The 23,308-nt window shown below is 37.2% G+C and overlaps 7 protein-coding genes across 13 annotated transcripts; 5 read left to right on the top strand and 2 right to left on the bottom strand.

Moving 5' to 3' along the window:
• The first annotated feature begins 457 nt into the window (after positions 1-457).
• On the top strand, positions 458-8,305 carry LOC128261227 (NPC intracellular cholesterol transporter 1). Of its 2 annotated transcripts, none has more exons than XM_052994803.1 (12): positions 458-663; positions 2,433-2,543; positions 3,040-3,210; positions 3,274-3,430; positions 3,887-3,963; positions 4,019-4,237; positions 4,299-4,479; positions 5,001-5,320; positions 5,383-5,673; positions 5,731-7,123; positions 7,191-8,057; positions 8,126-8,305. In XM_052994803.1, the coding sequence occupies exons 1-12, from the start codon at positions 646-648 to the stop codon at positions 8,209-8,211; spliced, it is 3,891 nt and encodes a 1,296-aa protein (XP_052850763.1). In that variant the 5' UTR covers positions 458-645; the 3' UTR covers positions 8,212-8,305. The 2 variants fall into 2 exon arrangements, with proteins under 2 accessions (XP_052850763.1, XP_052850762.1); XM_052994802.1 differs by having other exon boundaries at positions 459-663; positions 4,299-4,491.
• A 143-nt stretch (positions 8,306-8,448) lies between these two features.
• Positions 8,449-11,258, bottom strand: LOC128261228 (ATP-dependent RNA helicase DHX33). Of its 3 annotated transcripts, XM_052994804.1 has the most exons (5): positions 11,121-11,258; positions 10,151-11,016; positions 9,777-9,852; positions 8,929-9,711; positions 8,449-8,858 (listed from the first exon to the last, which is right to left on the bottom strand). In XM_052994804.1, exons 2-5 carry the CDS (start codon positions 10,990-10,992, stop codon positions 8,475-8,477), a joined length of 2,085 nt encoding a protein of 694 aa, XP_052850764.1. In that variant the 5' UTR covers positions 10,993-11,016; positions 11,121-11,258; the 3' UTR covers positions 8,449-8,474. The 3 variants fall into 3 exon arrangements, with proteins under 3 accessions (XP_052850764.1, XP_052850765.1, XP_052850766.1); XM_052994806.1 differs by lacking the exon at positions 8,449-8,858 and having other exon boundaries at positions 9,593-9,727; XM_052994805.1 differs by lacking the exons at positions 10,151-11,016; positions 11,121-11,258 and having other exon boundaries at positions 8,929-9,727.
• A 368-nt stretch (positions 11,259-11,626) lies between these two features.
• On the top strand, positions 11,627-12,662 carry LOC128262347 (uncharacterized). The gene is made up of 2 exons (XM_052996535.1): positions 11,627-12,086; positions 12,383-12,662. Exons 1-2 carry the CDS (start codon positions 11,708-11,710, stop codon positions 12,553-12,555), a joined length of 552 nt encoding a protein of 183 aa, XP_052852495.1. The 5' UTR covers positions 11,627-11,707; the 3' UTR covers positions 12,556-12,662.
• A 230-nt stretch (positions 12,663-12,892) lies between these two features.
• Positions 12,893-16,532, top strand: LOC128262345 (alpha-N-acetylgalactosaminidase). 4 transcript variants are annotated; one of them, XM_052996531.1, is made up of 6 exons: positions 12,893-13,292; positions 14,867-15,024; positions 15,085-15,259; positions 15,395-15,826; positions 15,890-16,252; positions 16,316-16,532. In XM_052996531.1, exons 2-6 carry the CDS (start codon positions 14,873-14,875, stop codon positions 16,433-16,435), a joined length of 1,242 nt encoding a protein of 413 aa, XP_052852491.1. In that variant the 5' UTR covers positions 12,893-13,292; positions 14,867-14,872; the 3' UTR covers positions 16,436-16,532. The 4 variants fall into 4 exon arrangements, with proteins under 4 accessions (XP_052852491.1, XP_052852492.1, XP_052852493.1 ...); XM_052996532.1 differs by having other exon boundaries at positions 13,287-13,386; XM_052996533.1 differs by lacking the exon at positions 12,893-13,292 and adding an exon at positions 13,346-13,386 and having other exon boundaries at positions 14,870-15,024.
• Positions 16,533-17,105: 573 nt separating this feature from the next.
• LOC128262107 (sorting nexin-17) lies at positions 17,106-19,333 on the top strand. Its single transcript, XM_052996170.1, has one exon. The coding sequence runs from the start codon at positions 17,265-17,267 to the stop codon at positions 18,720-18,722; it is 1,458 nt and encodes a 485-aa protein (XP_052852130.1). The 5' UTR covers positions 17,106-17,264; the 3' UTR covers positions 18,723-19,333.
• Positions 19,334-19,713: 380 nt separating this feature from the next.
• On the top strand, positions 19,714-21,565 carry LOC128262543 (MAPK regulated corepressor interacting protein 2). The gene is made up of 3 exons (XM_052996861.1): positions 19,714-19,873; positions 20,570-20,843; positions 21,055-21,565. Exons 1-3 carry the CDS (start codon positions 19,857-19,859, stop codon positions 21,202-21,204), a joined length of 441 nt encoding a protein of 146 aa, XP_052852821.1. The 5' UTR covers positions 19,714-19,856; the 3' UTR covers positions 21,205-21,565.
• Positions 21,566-22,190: 625 nt separating this feature from the next.
• On the bottom strand, positions 22,191-23,302 carry LOC128261238 (60S ribosomal protein L7). The gene is made up of 3 exons (XM_052994824.1): positions 23,183-23,302; positions 22,803-23,101; positions 22,191-22,739 (listed from the first exon to the last, which is right to left on the bottom strand). Exons 2-3 carry the CDS (start codon positions 23,099-23,101, stop codon positions 22,280-22,282), a joined length of 759 nt encoding a protein of 252 aa, XP_052850784.1. The 5' UTR covers positions 23,183-23,302; the 3' UTR covers positions 22,191-22,279.
• Between the last annotated feature and the right edge of the window lie 6 nt (positions 23,303-23,308).

The following is a 23,308-nucleotide window of genomic DNA, read 5'->3' as shown; positions in this document are numbered from 1 at the left end:
ACATCAAAATTAATTGAATATTTAAAACTTAATGCCGTGTTGATAACTACACTTTGTTGGTTTTATGTATGATGTTCACTGGCTTTAAAAAGAAGTTAAAATAAAAAAATAATAGACGCAATTGCAAGAGCCTGTATCTCATAAAGTATTAATCCGATTGATACGATTTTCAATTATGTTCTGGGCACATAAACTATATACAGAGATTCAGACGTTTCGGGAATACCCAGATTATAATACAACTTTAGGATTGCTATTATTATTCTATATGTTTTTGAGTGTTCCTTTCTCACGTTTCCTACTGGCTTTCGTAGTTGGCATATCGTATATCGACTACAATCGATTGTTTTCCCATTAAGCTGATAAGTAGTCAGTGGGAGTGTTTACATTTAATTGTATACTTCAGTTATTTTTTCACTCTCTCCTGTTTTGGGACCGAGGGTTAGTATCTCCGATTTGGCTAGTTGACAGGGGTATATGCGTGACTCACTAGTTGACGTACTTGTAACTCGGGCATATTCTACTACCCAAAAGTGTTTGCATCAAAATATTATAAAAAAAGGAGAATCTTAGTGCGGGCTTTGAGCATACAACGATATAATTTAATTAAGTTCCCTATAACTTATCTAAGATGACTTCATAGAAATGCACGCACACACATGGGTATGTTGGTGCACGAAAATAGAGAACAAAGAAAACATTTATATTGGTTCGGCGCAATACTAATGTTTACAATTAACGATTTATACAGTCGCTTGAAAGTGGAAGTGGAATTGATAGCATTGTGTACACTATCTATATTGCGTGCCCTTCATGGGGCTACTGGCAACCATAACTTGTGCATAAAATTGCTTAAGAATCCCAATGACATCCGTTTGGCAATAAGCCACAGCACAAGCACAGATAAATAAAACATCGGGTCCATTCAGCAGAGAATTTTGATTGCTGATTTTGTATTCCCGATTTACCGATGAGTTGTTAAATTTGCATGTGACGGTGGAAATAAAGCAACCGAGGCAGTTAACGGTTTCCAAAGAAGTTGACGATTGCACCGTCAGCTGTACATACTTAAAAAATATAATGAAATTACCCCCTCCATAACCAGGCAACTAGTTGCATCATCACTTTCACAAAAGCCACCGACAACCACTTACCACCGACAATGAGTTTAAGCGCGAAATTTAACGTATCAATGTCAAAGGCCACAATTCACTGGTTCCCTTGACATTTCTGCCTTTTCTGTTCACCCAGTTAACCGTCGTTAGGTGCACATTAATCAGTAACAAATTGTTTCAATAGGAAACCAGGTTTTCGCTTTCTATTATTCAGTTCATCAGAGGGGTACACAGATTTTTTTTCTGCTTTGAAATTTAAAATTTCCCTACAGCTAATAGCTTAAAAATTGCCTTTGTAAAGTTATTTCGAACGCTGGCTTGAAATCAAAGTTATAAGTTTAAAAATTTCTTATCTTGCCAGCCCACTGCTTCCAAGAACTCTTTCACATGGTTCGAAATCACTTGGGAATTAAACATTTCTTATACATTCATGTTTTCATAGTTTATCTTGCAAACTTTTTTACTTTGAACAAGCTTAGTCACTTTTTTCCTAGAAAATATAACTATGGAGTCACGATCCCATTTAAGAATTACTAACATTTTTCATTTGTAAATACCATCTATCAAATTTTGACAATAAAAATCAACAAAATTCTAAAAAAAACATCTTTTATTTTTGTATATTCTGTTAATGATCGGATTATTATTAAATGGGTCTGCTGGGAGCAATTACGAAAACCCAGTCATTCATATAATGTACATAATGGTTTGATTACTTTAAAACCAATTCAACTGAATGGGCTTCAAAGTCTGGCAAAAATCAGTTTATCATTAAAGCTCTTTGTAAACAAGTGTATTATAAAGAAATTTGCCAAAATAATTAGGGGGTATCTGCAAAGTCCACTTGAGAATTTATTTATTGTAATTCCGAGTTCCGAGTGTTTCAACATACTGGGGTACACAGATTCGTTTTGTATCTGTAACAGGAATAAATATTTATTTAAACCGCTCAAAACTTATTCCTCTGGCCATTGGTCACATTTACATTAAACACAACGTTTGCCTGGAGTCTGAAGTTTCTCGGATTGGATTTCATTTAATTCAGCTTTCGCGAGTTTACTGTTAACGGGATAAGAAAGTCGACGCGATTTGGTGATTTTTTTTCTTGTACACAAATTTAAAAATGTATAGCAATTTTCTCAAACTGATAAGAATACATTTTTTTCTAATCGGACATCCGTTGTAGATTTTCAATTCTGTAGCTAAATAATTTTGTTCGTGCGATTCGTCACCACAGTGGTGTTTTGAAATGGGTTATCCCCGTTAAAATTAATGTTTTAAACCGTATGCTTTATATTAACAAGTTTTTGTTTACAGATATGCGATTGTGACAGGATGAATTCAAGATCCCCACTCAGGAGTACCGCTTTTGGAGTACACATCCTCTTTGCCGCTGTACTCTTTACGTTAATACAATCATCGAAACAGGTAACTAAAGTTTAGTTTTTATTTTGTATGGTTTAGAAACTTATGCTTTAACACCATAATCTGTATAGACTCATCTTCATAGTATATTGCCAAAATATATCTCTGAGAGCATCCAGAAAAATTGTGAAAATTTGGGCTAAAATTATATTTGTATAGTTGCAGCAAATTTTACGTCTTGCGTTTAAAAACTTAAAAACGCGTGAAGGAGTCAAAACAGATGCAAACCAATTACAAAATAAATTATATTAGGCAAAGGTGGCGGTAATGCCGTTTTTACGAACTAAAATGTAAATTGTAAAAAGCTATTTAAAGGCCAGTATAAGGAGATTAACCGTTTCACTTTAAAATCATCGTTTACATTTAACTGCTGGCATTTTATTCGACTTTAAACATAAAATTCCAAGTGAAAGCTTAATATTAAATTTAAAAGAATATTGGTCTTTCATTTAAAGATTAAATTAAACTTAGTTTAAATCAAAATTTTTGTGTATTTAAGGACTGCGTTTGGTATGGCGTATGCAACACAAATATATTTTCACACAGTCAAAACTGTCCCTATAATGGAACAGCCAAAGAAATGCCTGAAGACGGATTGGAGCTGCTGAAACGACGATGTGGTTTTTTGCTGGAGAACAGCGAGAATAAATTTTGCTGCGACAAGAAACAGGTATGAATAATACAAGTTTTGCAGCGCAGACTTTAGTAATTCATATGCTCATATTACTTTTAGGTGGAACTTTTGAATAAAAATGTAAAGCTGGCCGGCAATATTCTAGACAGATGTCCATCCTGCATGGAAAACTTGGTTCGACACATCTGCCAGTTTACTTGCTCACCGAAGCAAACAGAATTCATGCATGTGGTGGCCACGGAAAAAAATAAAGAAGGTGAATAGTTTAATCTTATTTGTATACATGTATTTCCGATATTTATTTAAATCAAAGTCAAGTAGCTGCTAGTAGAATAAAATGTAAAAAAATGCTAAAAAGGGAGGAAAAGCACTTCTGTTCATATTAAATGTAAAAAGGATTTGCCTTGTACGGCTTTAATATCGCTATAAAATTCGCATTTAGTTAACTGTCCATATACAGTGTATAAATTAGGTGATTCATTTTTCTGACTCGAGGCAGCAACGTTTTATTTATAATAGAATTCAAAATAGTTTACAAAATTGTAATATATTTGTTTTACCTTTATATGACCGTAAAGTAGATTAAGCGTCGACCCAGATCAGAATAATTTAAAATATCATGTATCACTCTATACTAAATTGTTTTTAAAAAGAATTTTATAAAGTATAAATAATATTAGGTAAATAAATAACTATGCTTCGTTCATTTCAGATGTTGAGTACATCACTTCCGTGGATTTGCATATATCCACAGAATATATCAACAAGACTTACAAATCATGCTCACAGGTAAGTCTCGCCTAATTCAAATAAATAAGAATAAATAAATACTTTTTCTTCACAGGTTTCTGTACCACAAACAGGTCAATCAGCACTTGATTTAATGTGCGGAGCTTATACAGCATCTCGCTGTAATCCTACAAAATGGTTTAATTTTATGGGGGACTCCGAAAACCCATATGTACCTTTTCAAATCACTTACGTTCAGCATGAGCCCAAAGATAACTCCGATACATTTACGCCGTTAAACGTTACAACCATTCCCTGCAACCAAGCGGTGAACGTAAGTTCAAAATATTTGACTTAATTAATATTTAGTAAACATATTTTAATTTTTTTTACAGAGCAAACTACCAGCATGTTCGTGTTCGGATTGTGACCTGTCCTGTCCGCAGGGACCTCCAGAACCTGCTCCTCCAGAACCATTCAAAATTGGAGGACTTGACGCCTATTTCGTTATTATGGCCGCTGTGTTTGTTGTTGGAGTAATAGTATTCCTAATGGGATCGTTTTTATTTACACAAGGTTCGTCAATGGGTGAGTAATTTAATTCACCACTTATGTATGTGAAGCACGATTTCGTTATTTTCTTGTTAAAACTTCGGCATGCCGAAGCATATATACTCTTGCAACCATGTCAATTACGTTTTGTTCTATAAAAACAATTAATATCAAATTTATGCTTCTATTTTTAAAACAATGAAAGTGAAGTTGATTTTTCAATAAAAATACATAATGAAAAATTTACTTTTGCACTTATAAAAATTATTTTAATCTATTTGTATATGTTTGAAAACATTGACCGTATACAGATTTATATTATAAGAGTTTTCTATTTTTTTTTTTTTAAGATACATATGCTTATAGTTGTCCGATTTTAAATATTGGTTTTTAAAAAAATTATGGTCCTTATAATACATACATGCAAAAGAAAAAAGACTTTTGCAAAAACTTTATCCAGATGGCTTTCATTTGAGAGATAAATTTGCAAACCGTTTAATTGTATAAAAGTAAATTTTAAAAAAATGTTGAACTATTAATTGCAGATGAAAACTTTCAAATAGATGGAAACGATGTGTCTGATGAAACGGCCTATTCGGAGGAAGATTCATATTTTGAAAAACTGGGAGCTCAAACAGAGACTTTTTTGGAAAACTTGTTTACGAGATGGGGAACGTTCTTTGCCAGCAATCCAGGGATGACATTAATTGCCGGAGCTTCACTGGTTGTGATTCTGGGATATGGCATAAGCTTTATTGAAATCACGACGGATCCGGTTAAACTTTGGGCGTCGCCAAATTCAAAGTCCAGAGTGGAAAAAGAATTTTTTGACACTAAATTTTCGCCATTCTACAGGCTTGAACAGGTAAACATTGATGTGCAAGACAAAATTGTAAAATGTAATCGATTCAACTGTGTATATTGCAGATCATAATCAAAGCAGTTGACTTGCCTCAAATTTTTCACAATACTTCGAATGGCCCTTACACTTTTGGCCCTGTGTTTGACAGAGAGTTTCTGACGGAGGTGTTAAATCTCCAAGAGAGCATAAAGCAAATCAACGCCAATGGCACAATGTTAAAGGATATATGCTTTTCCCCCTTATCAGATGACGGTAGTGAAATCGATGTGTCTAAATGCGTTGTTCAATCGATTTGGGGGTACTTTAGCGATGATCCAACAAGATTGGATGACCACGACGAGGATAATGGATTTAATGTAAGTAAAGGAAATGTTTCTTAAGAATTGAAACACAGTTTGGTCAAACATTTTCAGGTAACCTATTTGGATGGCCTCTACGATTGCATAAGTAATCCGTATTTATGCCTAGCTCCCTATGGCGGCCCTGTAGATCCAGCAATAGCCTTTGGCGGTTTTCTGCCGTCTGGAGCCCAGCTGACGGGTAACACAGAATATGAGCTAGCCAATGCTCTAATTCTGACATTTTTGGTCAAGAATCACCACAACCGAACAGATTTGCAACCTGCCTTAATGTGGGAGAAAAAGTTTGTAGAGTTTATGACTAACTATACCAAAAACAACATGTCGAAGCACATGGACATAGCTTTCACTTCAGAGAGGTCGATAGAAGACGAGCTGAATAGAGAGTCCCAGTCAGATGTTTTAACTATTTTAGTGTCTTATCTTATTATGTTCATGTACATTGCAATATCGCTGGGACATGTTAAGGAATTTAAAAGAGTGTTTATCGACAGTAAAATCACCCTTGGCATAGGTGGTGTCATCATTGTATTAGCCTCAGTAGTTTCCTCCGTTGGCATTTTCGGTTACCTCGGCTTGCCGGCCACCCTCATTATTGTGGAAGTTATACCCTTTTTAGTATTAGCCGTTGGAGTGGACAACATTTTTATCCTTGTCCAAACTCACCAGCGCGATCAACGCAAACCCAATGAAACGCTTGAGCAGCAAATTGGTCGAATACTGGGTCGTGTTGGACCCAGCATGCTGCTCACTTCCTTGAGTGAGAGCTTTTGCTTCTTCCTTGGTGGCCTTTCTGATATGCCAGCTGTAAGGGCTTTTGCCCTATACGCTGGCGTAGCCCTTATCATTGACTTTTTATTGCAAATAACTTGTTTCGTAAGCCTATTCACTTTAGATACGAAACGCAAAGAGGAGAATCGAATGGATATCTGTTGTTTCATCAAAGGCAAGAAGTCAGATAGTATAGTTATCAGTGAAGGTCTTTTGTACAAATTTTTCAGTAGTGTTTACGTTCCATTTTTAATGAAGAAAGTTGTTCGAGCTTGTGTAATGGTCATCTTCTTTGCGTGGCTGTGCTTCAGTATTGCCATTGCGCCAAAGATTGACATTGGGCTTGACCAAGAGCTGGCCATGCCACAGGATAGTTTTGTTTTACATTACTTCCAGTCGTTGAACGAGAATCTCAACATTGGTCCGCCAGTGTACTTCGTCCTAAAGGGTGATTTAGTTTATACAAATAGTTCGGACCAAAACTTAGTGTGTGCAGGTCAATATTGCAACGATGACAGCGTCCTAACGCAAATTTACCTAGCTAGTAGACACTCAAACCAAACATATATCGCTCGACCTGCGTCAAGTTGGATCGATGACTACTTTGACTGGGCAGCAGCAGCATCTTCTTGCTGCAAATACAAAAAGGACACTGGAGACTTTTGCCCACACCAAGGTGAGTCTTGATAAAAAAACAAAAAGAAGCACATTCCAAATGTCTAATGATTTTACAAACATTTCAGATACTTCCTGCTTAAGGTGTAATATTAACAAAAATTCCCTTAAACGGCCAGAGGAAAAAGAGTTTGAAAAGTATTTGCCATTTTTCCTCAAGGATAATCCGGACGACCAGTGCGCAAAGGCCGGCCATGCCGCTTATGGTGGAGGTGTTCGGTACTCCTACAGCCATGAAAGACTGAACATTGAAACGTCATATTTTATGGCCTATCACACCATACTAAAATCCTCGGCTGACTATTTTTTGGCACTTGAATCGGCTAGAAAGATATCGGCAAATATCACGCAAATGTTACAGGGCAGATTAATTTCCAACGGAGTTCCTATGGAATCGGCCCTTACGGTCGAGGTTTTCCCCTATTCAGTATTCTATGTGTTTTACGAACAATATTTAACCATGTGGTCGGATACGCTACAGAGCATGGGTATTTCAGTTCTTTCCATTTTTGTTGTTACATTCATTTTAATGGGCTTCGACGTTCATTCCGCATTAGTAGTTGTTATTACGATAACAATGATAGTTGTTAATTTAGGAGGTTTAATGTATTATTGGAACATTTCTTTAAATGCTGTTTCGCTAGTTAATCTTGTTATGGCCGTCGGCATATCCGTAGAATTTTGTTCGCACTTGGTGCACAGCTTCGCTACTTCGAAATCAGTGAGTCAAATTGATCGAGCAGCAGACAGTCTCTCGAAAATGGGTAGTTCCATTTTCTCCGGAATTACTTTAACCAAATTTGCAGGCATTCTAGTGCTAGCTTTTGCTAAAAGTCAAATATTCCAAGTGTTTTATTTCCGCATGTACTTGGGCATTGTGGTAATAGGGGCGGCGCATGGCCTCATCTTTCTACCGGTTCTATTAAGTTATATTGGTGAGTAAATATATCATTCTCCTCATGGCACATTATTTATTAATTCATATATTTTTTCTATTTTTCAGGGGCTCCTGTAAGTAATGCTAGATTAAGGTACCATAGCCAAGTTGCTGCTGCTGAACACGAGACAGCACTTGCGGGAATTCTATAAATCAATCCCATAGTTGTATTGAAATAATCTCAAAAATATTTTAAATGTTAACCGGTTAAGGTACAATAAATAATAAGAAAAAAAAAACAACTTTTGGGAAAGTTTACATATTACATTTTTGGTGGAAATATTAACTAAACATGCAGTTTACATACCAAAATTAAAATAACTTCTGAACTGATCAATATCAGAAATATTCAATATCTTTCAGAACGCTAAAAAAAAAACTACAAAACGTATATTCAACAGTTTAAAACTTTATTTTATCTCGATGGTATATTTTTAACGAACGGCACAATCTCTGTAATCCATTCAATGCATATTTCCGTGACTTGGCGTAGAAATGTTTGTTCGGTCTGAACTATTTCAGTGAAAAGAATATAATTCGGCTTATACTTGCCATGCAATACACTTGACGGATGAATTTTGGCCCTGATGTTGCCGGAAACGGTTATGTAGAATCCATCCCGTTGCAAGACGGCAATATTTTCGAAAAATCCGTTTAAAATGCATTTTTTAAGCATTTCGATGTCATCAGAACTATTGAAGACCAAATTAAGTCGCTCGCTAATTTCTGCCAACTGTCGACGAACATTTCGGGCGTACGTTAAACTCCGCAAATTTAAATAGTTGTCGTGAGACCACATCTAAAACAAAATCGAGAAATTTGAAATTATTAAAAAAATAATTTGTTCGTTATTCCTCGTAAATATTTACCTTTGGCTTTTCTGTTTTGCAAAATGCATTAAATACATTTAGTAGCGTTAAATGATCGCCGTGCTTGGACTGAAACTTTGCATGAGCTAAAGCGGCCATTTCATTTTTGTCGCTATTCGAAACGAAGACATGATCACTCGAGAGGACAGACACGAGGCTCAGAATTTCCTCCATGCAGCCGAACGATGATGCAGTTAGCAGCAACTTTGAATATTTCGGATCCAAGGGATACTGCACCATTTGTCGGCCCAAAGGGGTGATAAGTGAGACTGACCCACTTTTAATAGCGCCAAGGGCATCCAGGCTTTTATACGCACTCCTTAGTCCCTCTTCAAGTGGGGCGTCCAAAAAGTCAAAATTATTGCAGTCGATGTCCAGGGCGAGAAGTTGCAGTACCATTGAGGTGGGGTTCGTTCTCAAGATTTCCGGTTGCGTAGCATCTGCAAACGACTCCATTTCTCTTTTTGTATACGCCCGGTAGCAAGTGCCATCCGCATCGCGACCTGCTCGTCCTGATCTCTGCCAGGCTTGTGCCCGGGATATTCGCACTGACTTTAAGACATCCAGTCCGTCGGAGGTATTGAATGACTTTTCCTTCACAAATCCACAATCGATGACACAGCGAATGCCGGGTATCGTAATGGAGGTTTCTGCTATATTAGTGGCCAATATTACTTTCCGGACGTTTACTGGTGTCGGTAGGAAACACTCCAGTTGTTTGCCCTGCGATAATTGAGCGTACAACGTGAACACCCGGAGATCCGTAGTTCCACTCATGTCAATCTGTAATAATCAAAAACTTATTTTTATTCATTTGTAATCTGTTTCTTTTGAAAAATTGCACTCACCTTTGCAAGCTGGCGAATTTGATGGGCCAATGATTCAATTTCCTCTTGCCCTGTTAGGAATATTAAAACGTCATGGCTGTAAGATTAAATGCCAATATTTAGTAAATGGGATTAAAAATTTAATAATTCTTCAATTTGTTATCGTAAAACAAAATGGTTGAATGGATTTATTTAATGAATTGGGAACCAAAAGAGGTAGTAAGTAAATTTTTTATTAGACAATCAATAACAAATTAAGATTAAATTGTTATTTTTATGTGTCTTTAACATTTGTGGATCCCTGAATGAAATCTGCAAAGACTAGTTCTTTAAATAGTTTAAAATTGTAGGTCATAAGTGAGGGTTTAAAATAAAATTTAAAGCATTGTACCTACTTTCTTGGCGTGGTGCGGTGAATGTGAAAGAGAGTAACTAGGACGGTGTGAACATAGTCCTCGTGTTCCTCCTTGGCGTGCATCACGCGAACGGGATATGTCCTGCCCTCCAGATACAATCCTTTGCAATTGAAGTACTTTCCAAAATGATCAATATCCATCGTAGCGGAGGTAACAACGACCTTCAGATTGGCCAACCTTTGCTTCCGTCTCTCTTTCTGGGCATCTTTAACTATTCCGAACAGGAGATCCGCATTGACGGTTCGTTCGTGGGCTTCGTCCAGAATGATCACGGAATATTTGAGCAAAAGTCGATCCTTAATGGACTCCCGGAGAAGAACACCGTCGGTAAGGAAGCGGATCTTGGTGTTCTGTGAGGTGGCATCCTCGAATCGAACCGTATAGCCCACTGTATCGCCAACGTTTCCGGACAATTCCTGGGCAACTCGACGGGCCACCGTGATGGCGGCCACTCGGCGTGGTTGCGTTATGCCGATCATCCCGCTTTTGGCGTAACCAGCCTGCAGAAGGAACTGCGGGATCTGAGTGGTCTTTCCCGATCCTGTTTCACTCATTATCAGCACGGTGTCGTTCAGTTCCAGCTCCTTCAGGATTCTCTGGCGGCAGTTGTAGACGGGCAACGACTTCTGGAGCTGTTCGATTGAGGCTCTTTTACTGGTCAGCAAAACTGGTGACACCGGATGCTTAATCTGAGCCACATGCGTTTTCTTCTCATTAATGGGACTATTTGCAATCGAATCATGTTTCCGTTTGATCGAGAATTTCACTGGTGAAGGACCGCCCGCATCTCGTTTGCTGGTGGCCAGGTATTTGGAGTCCATTATTTACACTCTCGCAGCACGTTTCTTGGCAAAATAAAATGTAAACAAAGATGCAAGGGTCGAGTAAAATCGTTTAACTTTTATTTCCTTAACTGACAGAGAGTCAGTTGATTTGTACAGGTATTTACCTGTGCCACCTTCTATTCAAAAGTTAGAACTAGCAAGTCCCGTATCGGGAATTAAAAAAAAAAACTATTAGTCAAGAAAAGCAACAGGCGTGCGGATAAATGAAGGGTTGCCAGGTTTCAGTGTCACATGTGACCAAAAAATATGCGGTATTTTTAACAAAATATACTAAAGCTTGGTTTGGAGTATTTTCGGTATTCCTCATGGGCTTGTGCCATTACATTTTTGGCCTCATTCATTGATCATTGTGGTTCGAAATTTACACGAATTAACTGTTTTTTTTACTATTGAATTAAAAAAAATAAAAATAAAATCCAGAATTTCCAGAAACAATTATTAAATTGTTGATATAATATTTAAAATACAAACAATAAATTATGGACTTAAGTAATTTTTAAAGTTCTTAAGAAATCATAAGCATGGATAATTTAAGTATTTTCTAGATATTTAGCGGGGAATTTAGAAGTCATGTTCAAAATTCTATCGTTCCACCACGAGAGATAATAAAGTTCTTAGTATTCGGTCACACTGGTTGAAAGAACAACAAAAGAGTCAAAGATATATTTTCTTTCAGAAAAATATAAGAAATATGAAGTCCGAAAAACTAAAAAGAAACTTTTGGGTTTCCGCCGAAATAGAGTGCATGCTCGACTTGATTAAGGAAGTGAACAACTGCCAAGGAGCATTGTCCACAAGCACCACGCAATATACATTTGTGCAAATTGCCAACCAGATGAAAAAGCGAGGTTTTCCAAATAAGTCTCCCACACAAATTAGGAGGAAATGGTTTCAAATGAAAAGTGCTTATCTGTGCTACAAAAAGGGCAACGTTGATAGGCTTTTTTTAATACCCGAGAAATTCCGTAATGTTATTGCCCAGTTTGTAGAAAGCGGTGAAAAAATTGGACGTTCAAACTTGTCAACAATTTCGACTGGAACTCCGCCAGTAATGCAACAAAGCCAAGAAGGTAAAGTTTATTTTGTACATACATATGTATATATACAATATTTATATTCGTTTTTATTCGTTAGCAGAATTTTTATTTGTTTAATTAAATGTTTTGTCTTTCAAATTGTACACTTACAAAAAAACATAAAATTTCCTAATGAACAAAGATTTTTTAAATTTTTAACACAAACGTTCATAAATAAAAGTAATATTTTAAAGTTTGTTTAAACTCAAAATTTTTTTAATGTTCGCTTCGTATTATATATTTTTTTAATTGATACTTTGTTCTAAAATAATAAATCATTTACTTTACAGTCCTTTCAGAGGAGGATACTTCCGTCATGGATAAATTTCTGATTCAAATCAGAAAAAACAATAAAATGATCAATTCTGAGTTTGCAAGGATGGAAGAATCGCTTATTCAATTCGAGCAGAAATGTCAATTTATTCGAGACAGGAATCTTATAAAGCTTATCGATACTTGTTAGTTAATAATGTCTGTTAAATCTGTACAAAATAGGGTAAATATTTAAGGTTTGTTATAATCATGATTAGTAAATAATAAAACTGAATAACTTTTAATAAACAAAAATCATAGCCCTCTGTTTGAATAATAAAACAACAAAGGATTTTTTTTTTATTAAATTTGTTTTGCCAAACAAAGTAGAATAAGTTGTCTTAAATCTGGTGAATCATATTTATAGATAATAAAATGAAAACAATTTTTGACAAAAACCAAATTAAAATCGTTTCTTTTGTAAAAACCTTAGCTTAATTGGCCTAATAATTGTAGTATTCATTAAAACCTAATACATGAATATGTAAATATGCAACTTCAAAAAAAAAAATTGATTGCTGAGAGCAAACGTTTATCTCTCATAACAACAACTGGTTTTTTAACGAGTTTTTATGTATACACATACATTTATATACATATTTATGTACCTTCGTTCTTAATGTATGCCTTTGCCACATAATTAGTGTTTAGGATTTCACAAAATGGTGCTAAAAATTACTTAATCAAACTAATAATGGAATAATAATAAATATTTTTAAATAACCCTAATTATATTGTTAAATATTTATGTTAACATTTAAAAAAATCCAATATTTAAGCAGCAATGGAAAAATCCGTCTTAAGCTCTGCTTTGCTTAGAGAAACCGGCTCAAATGCGGAAAACTCAATTACTTAATTGAGGTGCAAATATACAAATAGAAATCATTGGTATGTACTATACATTTCTGTTCACAAACTAGTTTATTTTTTTCTTTTAAGTGTACGTACGGATAAAATTGACAACAATTAAACTTGGCAGAGAGTACGTAAATGTCTATAGCTTTTAATTATACCAACTTAAAAAATTCGTTCTACTGTTATAATTTACTTATTATACAATATCCACGGTTTTGTATTGTAGTGTGTGTATGTGGACAATTTTTTAGCAGCATACTGTGAATTAATATATTACGCTACTGTTGTTATGCTGTTTGTTGTTATAATATCGAGTACAATAGAGTGAGAACAATATCGGTACTCATACATACATAATCTGCTCTTTTACTGACCCAGACCTTTTTCTCTTTTTTCTCTCTTTAAATTACCCATTGTTCAACGAACCCGTAAGCCTGGCTCCCACAGCGTTGCCAGACATTAATTCGTTTTACAATTAACAATAATTTTAACCTTTACTTTTACATTACGAAATCGTTTTTTATTATTAAATCCAATCTTATGAAAAATTTTTAAACGAGCGAATAATAAAAACAAATTTTTTTAATAATTACTTTAATATAATTAATTTGTCCAATGTTTTTTCATTGGAACGATCGGAATTTTTTTGTAAATAACATCTTTATAATTTTTTTTGTTTTTAATAAATAAAAACAATATTTAATTTCAAATTTAGTTTTTTAGTTTGCATTTGTTCGCTTAAAAGGCTAACAAACAAACCTCTTTCAATAATGCTGAACAAAGTTATACGACTTATAGCGACATTTTTTGATAAAAAATAATGACTTTTATAATAACTCTTTTCGCTCAAAAAATAATTATTAAATTGTGATTTAATGCTTATTTTTGAGTAAAATTTTGTTCGCTCAAAACAATATTATATATTAATTATTAAGTTAGTGATTAAATAAGACTCAAAATATAAGCATTAAATTCTTATCATTTTTATACCCTTGCAGAGAGTATTATTATTTTAGTCAGAAGCTTGCAACGCTGTGAAGAAGACATTTCCGACCCTCTAAAGTATATATATTTTGTATCAACATCACTAGCCGAGTCGATCTAGCCATGTCCGTCCGACCGTTTCTACGCAAACTAGTCATTTAGTTTTAAAGCTAAAAAATTATTTCTTTAATATATAGTAATGGTTTATTAATATAGAATTATTAAATTAAAAAAAATTTTGTTTTAAGTTCTTTTGGACAATAACTCAGAATAATGCTTTTAGTTTTATTTAAATCGGAAAACGATATCATAGTGCTGTCATAGGAAAGATCAAAATCAATTTCGAAATTTAAATGTTTAAAAGAATAATTAATTTTAACAAAAGCTGCAAGGGTATATAATTTTAGACTTGCAGAAGTTTGCTTCGTTTCTTCTTTTTAATCAAATTAGTAACCATTATTTACGGTCCCTGCTTAAGACAAAATTGTTTGGTTTTTGGTTTTTGTTTATTATTTATTGCTCAATAAAATTTACTATATTGAAACCATTTTTAAACCACATTTATGTTCGTAGATGTATTTTTCTTTATAATATTTGTTATTTCATCTATATATTATTTCTAGAAGGCGATGTTATCTATTGTTTGGATCATTTTATTGAGTAGCACTTTGTGTCACGGTCTAGACAATGGTCTTGCAAAAACTCCTCCAATGGGATGGCTTTCGTGGGAAAGATTTAGATGCAATACTGACTGCATTAATGATCCAGATAATTGCATAAGGTAAACTTAAAAATAAAAATTATAAAACATACGTTTTTCAAAATGATTGGTTTAATTTAGTGAGCAGCTATTTCAAACTATGACTGATATTGTAGTCGCTGATGGATATGCATCTGTTGGCTATGAATATATCAATGTTGATGACTGCTGGTTAGAAAAGCACCGCAGTCATGATGGGAAATTAGTGGCTGACCGCAAACGTTTTCCCAATGGGATCAAAGCTTTATCTGATTATGTAAGTAAAGAAATTTGATCTATATACTTTGAATACTTTTATTATTTCTTTACGGTTGCGGTTATTAGTTTAACAATAATTGAACTAAAAATTAAATTAACATTTCTGTTATTTATTTATTATATTTTCTATTAGATTCACTCAAGAGGTCTCAAATTCGGAATTTATGAGGACTATGGTAACTATACTTGTGCGGGGTATCCTGGCATTATTGGTTATGAAGAGAAAGATGCACTTCAATTTGCCGAGTGGAATGTCGACTATGTAAAATTAGATGGATGCTATGCTCTGCCTTTTGATATGGATCGAGGCTATTCGACATTCGGAAGGCTTTTAAACATTACAGGAAAATCAATGGTATACTCGTGCAGTTGGCCTGTATACCAAATTTATGCTGGAATACAGCCAAACTATTCGGCAATCCAAACACATTGCAACCTTTGGAGAAATTATGATGATATCCAAGACTCCTGGGCGTCTGTCGAAAATATTATCGATTATTATGGCAATAATCAAGATTTAATAGCTCCTAATGCGGGACCTGGACATTGGAACGATCCTGATATGGTAGGTTCCAGTAAATAAATAACCAAAATAAACTGACTTTTCTAATCTCCACTTATATTTCAGTTAATTATTGGAAACTTTGGACTAAGTTATGAGCAAGCAAAAACACAATTCGCCATTTGGTCAATTTTGGCTGCCCCACTTTTGATGTCAGTTGATTTAAGAACGATTCGTCCGCAATTTAAACATATTCTACAAAATAGAAAAATAATTGCAGTGGATCAAGATCCACTTGGTATACAGGGACGACGAATTTATAAGCACAAAGGAATTGAAATTTGGTCGAGACCTATTGGTCCACTTTACCAAAACTTTTACTCCTACGCAATCGCCTTTGTTAACAGAAGAACGGATGGAACTCCTTCAGATATATCAGTTACTTTAAAAGAACTGGGTCTTATTAATTACTCTGGGTATAGAGTAGAGGTATGTTTTTAGTAAGATTCGCTGGTATTGATCAAGCCAGATTTTAAAACCTTTGTCTTTCAGGACCTCTACGAAAATGTTGACTATGGCGTTTTATATCCCAACACTAAGATCAAAGTAAAAGTTAATCCCTCAGGAGTGGTTATGCTTAAGGGAGAAGTTCAGTTTCCAGTTGACTTGTAATAAAATTTGTTAAACGAGATCGCCTAAAAATAACATTAACTGATACTAATTTGTCAATAAATTTTAATTCACCCCTATCTGGGTTCACGACTGACTTTTAAAAATGAAATTTTTGAATTAAGTTTCAATGAGAAATTTACAATAATTGGAGTATATATTGAATAATTCGAAAAGCCCAAATTTTGTAAGGTAAATAATTAATTTTTTATTAATATTTTGTTAATCGTTGATCAAAGCTAAATTGATAAAGTTATGAATTTTCCCTTGATACAAGCCGAAAGCAAAGGATCATAAATTTAGTTTTTTTCGAAACCACGGTTTAAAAGACTGCATTTTTTAAAAATAGTATTGAACAGCTTATTTTGTCTGATTCAAACAAAGCAACCCTGCTTTTGCATTTTTTACTGCGCTTATGGCACTGATTGATGGTGCTAAGCGGGATCAAATTCCCAATCGTTCCTATACGATTTCAGTGTTAGGGTTGCGCGGCGAAACCATCACCTAGTTATCTTATAGAAACCTGCGATGTAAAACATTAAAAAATTGCAAATCTGACATTTTTGGCACTGCAAAAACCAAATAGAAATAAAATGGGTTTTATTGACTCCAAAGACGTTAAAAGAAATACTAAAGTTGTAATATTTATTAGCGCTTTGTCATTTTCCTTCATTGCAAGCACGGTCACACTGGCAGCGACGGTGGTGTTAGTTGAGCAAAAAAAAGAGTTCAGCAATTGAAGTTGAATTAATTGAATTGCTGCGCTTGGCAGAGAAGCAGGGAGACAATGCAGGTGTAATCCGCTGGCCGGGCGCCGACGCACAAGACCAGGATGCACTTTTCCATACCGGACACGCAGGAGATGGGCTCTGCGCCCACCTACACGGCCTACAACCTACACATAAACGGCTGCTACCACAGCGTCTTGCGCTACAAACAGCTGCACTCCTTGAACGAGCAGCTGCGCAGGCACTGTGTGGGCGTGCCCCTGCCTGCGTTCCCACCCAAACGCCTCCTGCCGCTGACCAGTGGCCAGTTGGAGGCGCGTCGCAGTGCCCTGGAGCAGTACCTGCAGGCGGTGGGTCAGGACGGCCGCCTCGCCCGATCCGCCCACCTGCAGCAGTTCCTACAGCGGGCCCAACTGGACACGGCCCTCGCCGAAGGCCAGGTGGCCAGCGACTGCGAGGAACAGCAGCTGGAGGTGCAGGTCTACACTAATCCCGCCGGCGAACGCATCCTGGTCAGTTGTTCCGTGCAGCAAAACTCCAGGGCACTGCTAAAAAGCGTGTGTCGGGATCTCCAGCTGCCCGAGGAGCTGGTGCGCTATTTCTGCCTGTTCCTTGTGCGGCGCCTGCGGAAATCCGACGAGCTGCACTTGGTGCGTCGCCTCATGGACTTCGAGTCGCCGTACATTACGCGTCTGCATATGCAGCCCTGCGAACTGTTGCTCCGTACCTGCTATTGGGACTCGAGTAGAGATGCCAAGCTAACTGGGAGCAAGGTGGCCCTGAATCTGCTGTACAACCAGACCGTGGCGGATGTGAACCGCGAGTGGGTGGTCATCTGTTCGCCTAGCGAAGGCCGCCAACTAAGCTGCCTGCAGTTGCAGGGAAGACCGCGCGAGTACATGGACCTGGTGCGTCAGTTGCCCTCCTACGGCTGCCTGCAGTTTGATGAGGCGCAAGTGGATTATCCTGAGCCAAATACAATGGCGCTGGTCAGCATTGGCAACAAGGAGCTAGGACTGCGCACGGCACGAGGCGCCAAGATTTATGAGACCAAGTTCCGGGTGACTAGAATGCGGTCGTGGCGCGTCAGCGTTACCCACAACACGCTGGAGTCGCGCCTGCAGCCCTCGCATCTACAACTGGCGTTCGAGTATCTGATTGGCAAGCAGACGCTGCGCTGGATAACCATAAATAGCGAGCAGGCCATGCTGATGTCCGTGTGCCTGCAGGCGATGGTCGACGAACTGTTGCACCGTGGAGAAGGCGGCAAGGCGGATGCCAGCAGCGACGACGAGCAGGAGCAAACGGCGGTCACATCGTCCTCATCGACGCCGAGCTCGACGTGCTCCACATCAACGTGGGCATCTTCCTCGTGTTCTACGTCCACGGCGCCCACAACGCCTCCAGTTAGGTTTCTGTCCGAGGATTCGGCCCCAAGAAACAAGCCTAGGATGACGACCTCCCGCACCTTTGGAGCTGTGTTCTTCCGGAACGACGTGGCCGACAATGCCGCAAGGGTGTCCAACGAGGCCTTTGAAGGCATCGGGGACGATGATCTATGAATGTGCTAAGGTAATGCTTGCCGTAAGTTGCCAAATTGATTGCCTTTTCCGAGAAAAGGGCCGCCAAACTAGATTAAATCCAACTGCTGGTAGTGAGTGCAGAAGCAGCTTGACTCATTTGACTAAGGTTAAAGATTTTATATGTGTGTAATACAAAAAGACATAATCCCCTCTGCTACTTGCAAATGTTATCCTAAAAAGGATATGCGCAGCATCTGTTTTATCCAACGAAAGCGCAAAGATGTGGTGTTAGGAATCAATGCTCAAGATTAATGGCTCGTCTCACCATGATTATTTATATCTAAATGTTGAATTATTGTAAATGATCTGTAAATGGGAAATTGACGAAACCTTTTATCTCTTTTATAATTTCTTGTATTGTAATATATGTATGTACGTGAACTACTTTATTTTAGAAATAGATGAAAAATATGTTATGCATTTTACAAAAATAAATGTACTGATAACCATGGCAATTGAAATAGGGAGTCCAAATGGATTTTTCCTTAAAACAATTATAAATGTACATTCCCTTATCTGTTGATTCACTTTCGAATAAATGACGAAAATGTTTGGACGTTGTCACCATTTATTTTTAGCCGAATTACTTATTCATATTTTATGTTTTTTTTGTATGTAAAGGAAGAAAAGGTCCCAATCAATGAAGCCGAAGTATATGATTCATGGAATATTTCCAGTCATTAACATTTAAATAGTATCTTGGGAGACTTAAAAAAATATATTACAAAATTTTGATTTTTAATTAACTTAATAACTTAATTAACTTAAATATTAAAAAAAAAAATAAATTATTTGTTTTCATGAAAAATTCAAAATGATTTAAGTAAACTAAAATTTTTTGTATGTAAAAAGTTAAAGTAAAAGTTATTGGCGTAAAGTTAAAAAACTTTTAATTGTAGCGTTAACAAAAAATTTAAAACAACCAATGTGAAGAAATATATGTTTTTTAAAATGCAAAGGGTATTCACTTTTAGTACAGTATTTGGTATATTTGCTTAGACCAGCAGCGGTCACACTGCTGCAAAAGAGAAAAGATTCGTAAAAATATAAGTAAATTTTCGGCCATAAACAAGACAATTTGGGGAGCTGAATTTCATAAAAGGACCCAAAAATATGGATCGCAATAACGGGTAAGGTAACGGGATTGCAGCACGGGCTCCGCAAACGGGACTTTTGCCCGCATTAAGACTGTGTGCATCGGACGACAAAATACAGTGTTTACACACATACGCACATCCACGGGTATATACATGGCACGTCTGTATGTCCGATCTTCCTTTTAATACTCGTTATTGTTATGATATAAAATGGTACATTGTACTCATGCAAAAGTATGTCAAAAAAAAAAACATTTTAATCAATGTTCATATATACATTTGTATATTCATACGTGGATTACTCATCGGAACCAAAATCCGACCAAGCTTCGTCTATTTGTCCGTATAAACTTAAAGATCTCAGGAACTACATTTGTATAGTGGCTTGAGTATAAAGTAAAGTTGTAAAGTACACGCAGTGATAGTTTGTTTTTAAAAATTTGACCACGTCTTTGAAATTCTATTAACTCTGGGGAACTCACATTTAAATTGGGAGACAAATGTTCTTTTTAACCTTATTAAGAAAACTCTGACAATTATAAAATCTTTAGTTTTTAGTTTAGTTTTATAGTTCCAAAGTCTTATTTTTGGTTGATTTGAAATAAGTTTGATAAATGGTTTTTGTAATGCTTTTTGGTTAAATTTTTTTTAAAGAAATTTCTAGCAGAAATGAATTGTTTTTATTTTTGGCACTATATTAAGGAGATATTTCCCGTTATTTCCTTATAGACGCTACCCCTACAACGTAAGACGCCAGAATAGCGGACACAATCCGCCGCACAGCTACCACCATCACCACAACAACAACTCGGCGGCGGGGGCGTCCAATTCACCGGGATACAACAACCACAGTGGCGGAAGCTCGTCGTTCGTCGGCACTCACAACAACAGCAATGCGCCTTATGCGACCGCCGCCGGGCAACAACAACAACAACAACAACAGAGCCTGCCGATCTCGCAGCACGATGAGCTGATCCGATATATCCGGGAGGCATGGAACAAGGTAAGGCCCCGAAAATTCGGACCCAGAAGTCCATACACTTGTCACCCTGCTCCGCTTTCTGCCCGCGAAAAACAGGGACCGTACAAAAATGATTCAGTCAAACTTTTACTTTAATAATATAGAAGTTTTCTATAAAATAAAACCATTGATGATTGATTGCGGTCCCTGGTGGGAATTTTCGGTTGCTCTTGATGCTTTGCTTTCTCTCCAGGTCTACGAACAGGGACCACCAGTGATTTACTGCAACGAACCTGATAATCAGCTGAAAAACTTCAAGCCATTCGATCTGGAGGAGTACTGGGGCCAGCGCCTGGTGCAGAACATGCACGTGACCGCCACGCAGGCTGGTGGACACCAGTAAAAACGGGAATCTTACAGCGGACAACGGCATGTGCTTCATGTGGTAACAATTAATTAAATTATACATTTAAAAGGGTGCCAGTTCCCCCCGATTATTGACTAATTTCCATGCAATTGGAATTTATATTTATGTTTGTTTGCAACCTGCTTTGGACTATATTTTGTGTAAAAATTGATTAAAATCCACTGCCAGCTGAAAGGCAAATGATGTATTCAATAAAGCGACAATTGGCTAACAATTTCACCCCATGGGCACCCTGAATCTAGCATGCTATCTGCATTTAAGTGTTGTGCATTAAGCGCGCTTAAAATTTGACCAGAACAACAATAAACAATCTAGAGCGTAGATAAATTGAAAACAATCCTGTGCATTATTTTTTGGGCAAAAAAAAGGCTAGTTAAAAACTCCCAGATGGATATAAACTGCCAAGCTATTAATTGGTTCTATAAAGAATTAGGTAAGTAATTGGTTTAATGTTGAATTACATCAAAATAAAGAATTAAATATAGTACTTGTTTGAAATCGGGAAGGGTTAAATCTTCAAAAAAAAAAACTGATTTCCTTCTTTAATTAGATACGTCCTATTATGGTACTCAAAAAATTAAAACCTTTATACTTTATATAGAAAGTAGAATATTCTGGTTGCCAAAAAACTTAACGTAATTTTAAATTTGTATACAACAAAAAAACAATAGATTCTCTTTTGAATGTTTGTACAAATGCTAACAAAAATTTGGATTTATTTGTTGTGGTTAAGCATCTGGCACTGTGTAAATAAATTTTGATATAAAATTGTTTATTGTACTTTTATTAGTTTGGAAACTTTAGCTAATCAGCACCATTTCAACAAAAAGATTTGCTAATACCTAAAACACGACTTTTCCGCGAAACATTTCAAACCTAACTCTTAAAAGACTTCTTGACACATAGTTACCATCACCTTGTTGAAGCGAAAACACTGCGTTTTTGTACTGAACGGCAACTCGTGGGTTTATAAAAGTAACTTTTATTTTCTCTCACTGTTTACATCGAACCGCAGCTTTTGTCCTACAAGCAAATGGATCAAGTGGATCGTCTAGACCATCTTGCGCAGCAGACGGTTGATCTGGTCCTCGCGGTTGCCGAAGTCTCCGCCGTTCACGTAATGGTTGGCCTTCTTGCGCCAGCCGCCGGTGGGCGTGTTGAGCTTGAAGGGCCACAGGAAGTTGGAGGCGTACTTGAAGTTGGGCCCCACGGTGAAGATCTCGTGGACGAGGTCCTCCACGCACTGAATGTTGTGCGCCTGGCGGAGCTTACGCTCGATGACGAAGTTGTCGGTGATGGGCACACGCTGGCGGCTGTGCTTCACAAATCCACGCTTGTAGATCAGCTCCCGCACGGACTTGAGGTTCGGGTAGCCCCAGGTGATGTAGGGCTCGGCGATGCGCAGCATGTTGATGGTGGCCTTGTTCAGTTTGATGAACACGCCGTTGTTGATCTGCCTCAGACGGAACAGCTGCAGCACCTTGCGGACCTTGGGCGCCACCTTGTTGATACTGCGGAAAGTCGGCAATTAGAGCAGCTGGATGGGATTTGATCCGGATTCTGGCATTACTCACCCGCGGATACGGACCACAAAGGCCAACTTAGCCTCGGCGGGCACGTAGAACTGGTTGCGCTTCTTGGCCAAGCGGCGCAGCTTGATCTCACGCTGATCAGCCTTGATGTACTCATTCTGGTACTTCTCCGCGCGCACCAGATTCTCCTTCTTGCGCAGGGCAATCACGGCGGCCTTCTTGAGGCGACGTTTCGAATCGGCCACCCGCTTGGTGATTTGTTTCTTGCTGAATTTCAGCTTCGATTCCGGCACGGCGGGCAGCTTTTTCGCTGCTGGTTTCTTGGCGACCGGAGCAGGCATCTGTGGGCGGCAGAAAACAGTTGCATTTGAGTGGTTTCCTCTCAAGTTTGGGTGTAATTTTTTGGAAATTATAGCACTAACCTTTTACTGGTCACTACACACGCTGGTAAAAGAAAGGGAAAGAAAGACCGGAAACGTAGGCTACGCCATGTACGAGCTGTCAAAACAGTGCAACCCTGCGTTCGGTGTTGGAAACTGCCGGGAAAC

Source organism: Drosophila gunungcola, unplaced genomic scaffold (genome assembly GCF_025200985.1).
Source record: "Drosophila gunungcola strain Sukarami unplaced genomic scaffold, Dgunungcola_SK_2 000001F, whole genome shotgun sequence".
Lineage (NCBI taxonomy): Eukaryota > Metazoa > Arthropoda > Insecta > Diptera > Drosophilidae > Drosophila > Drosophila gunungcola.
Note: the sequence above shows the minus strand (reverse complement) of the source record. Positions and strands in the feature narration are given on the sequence as shown.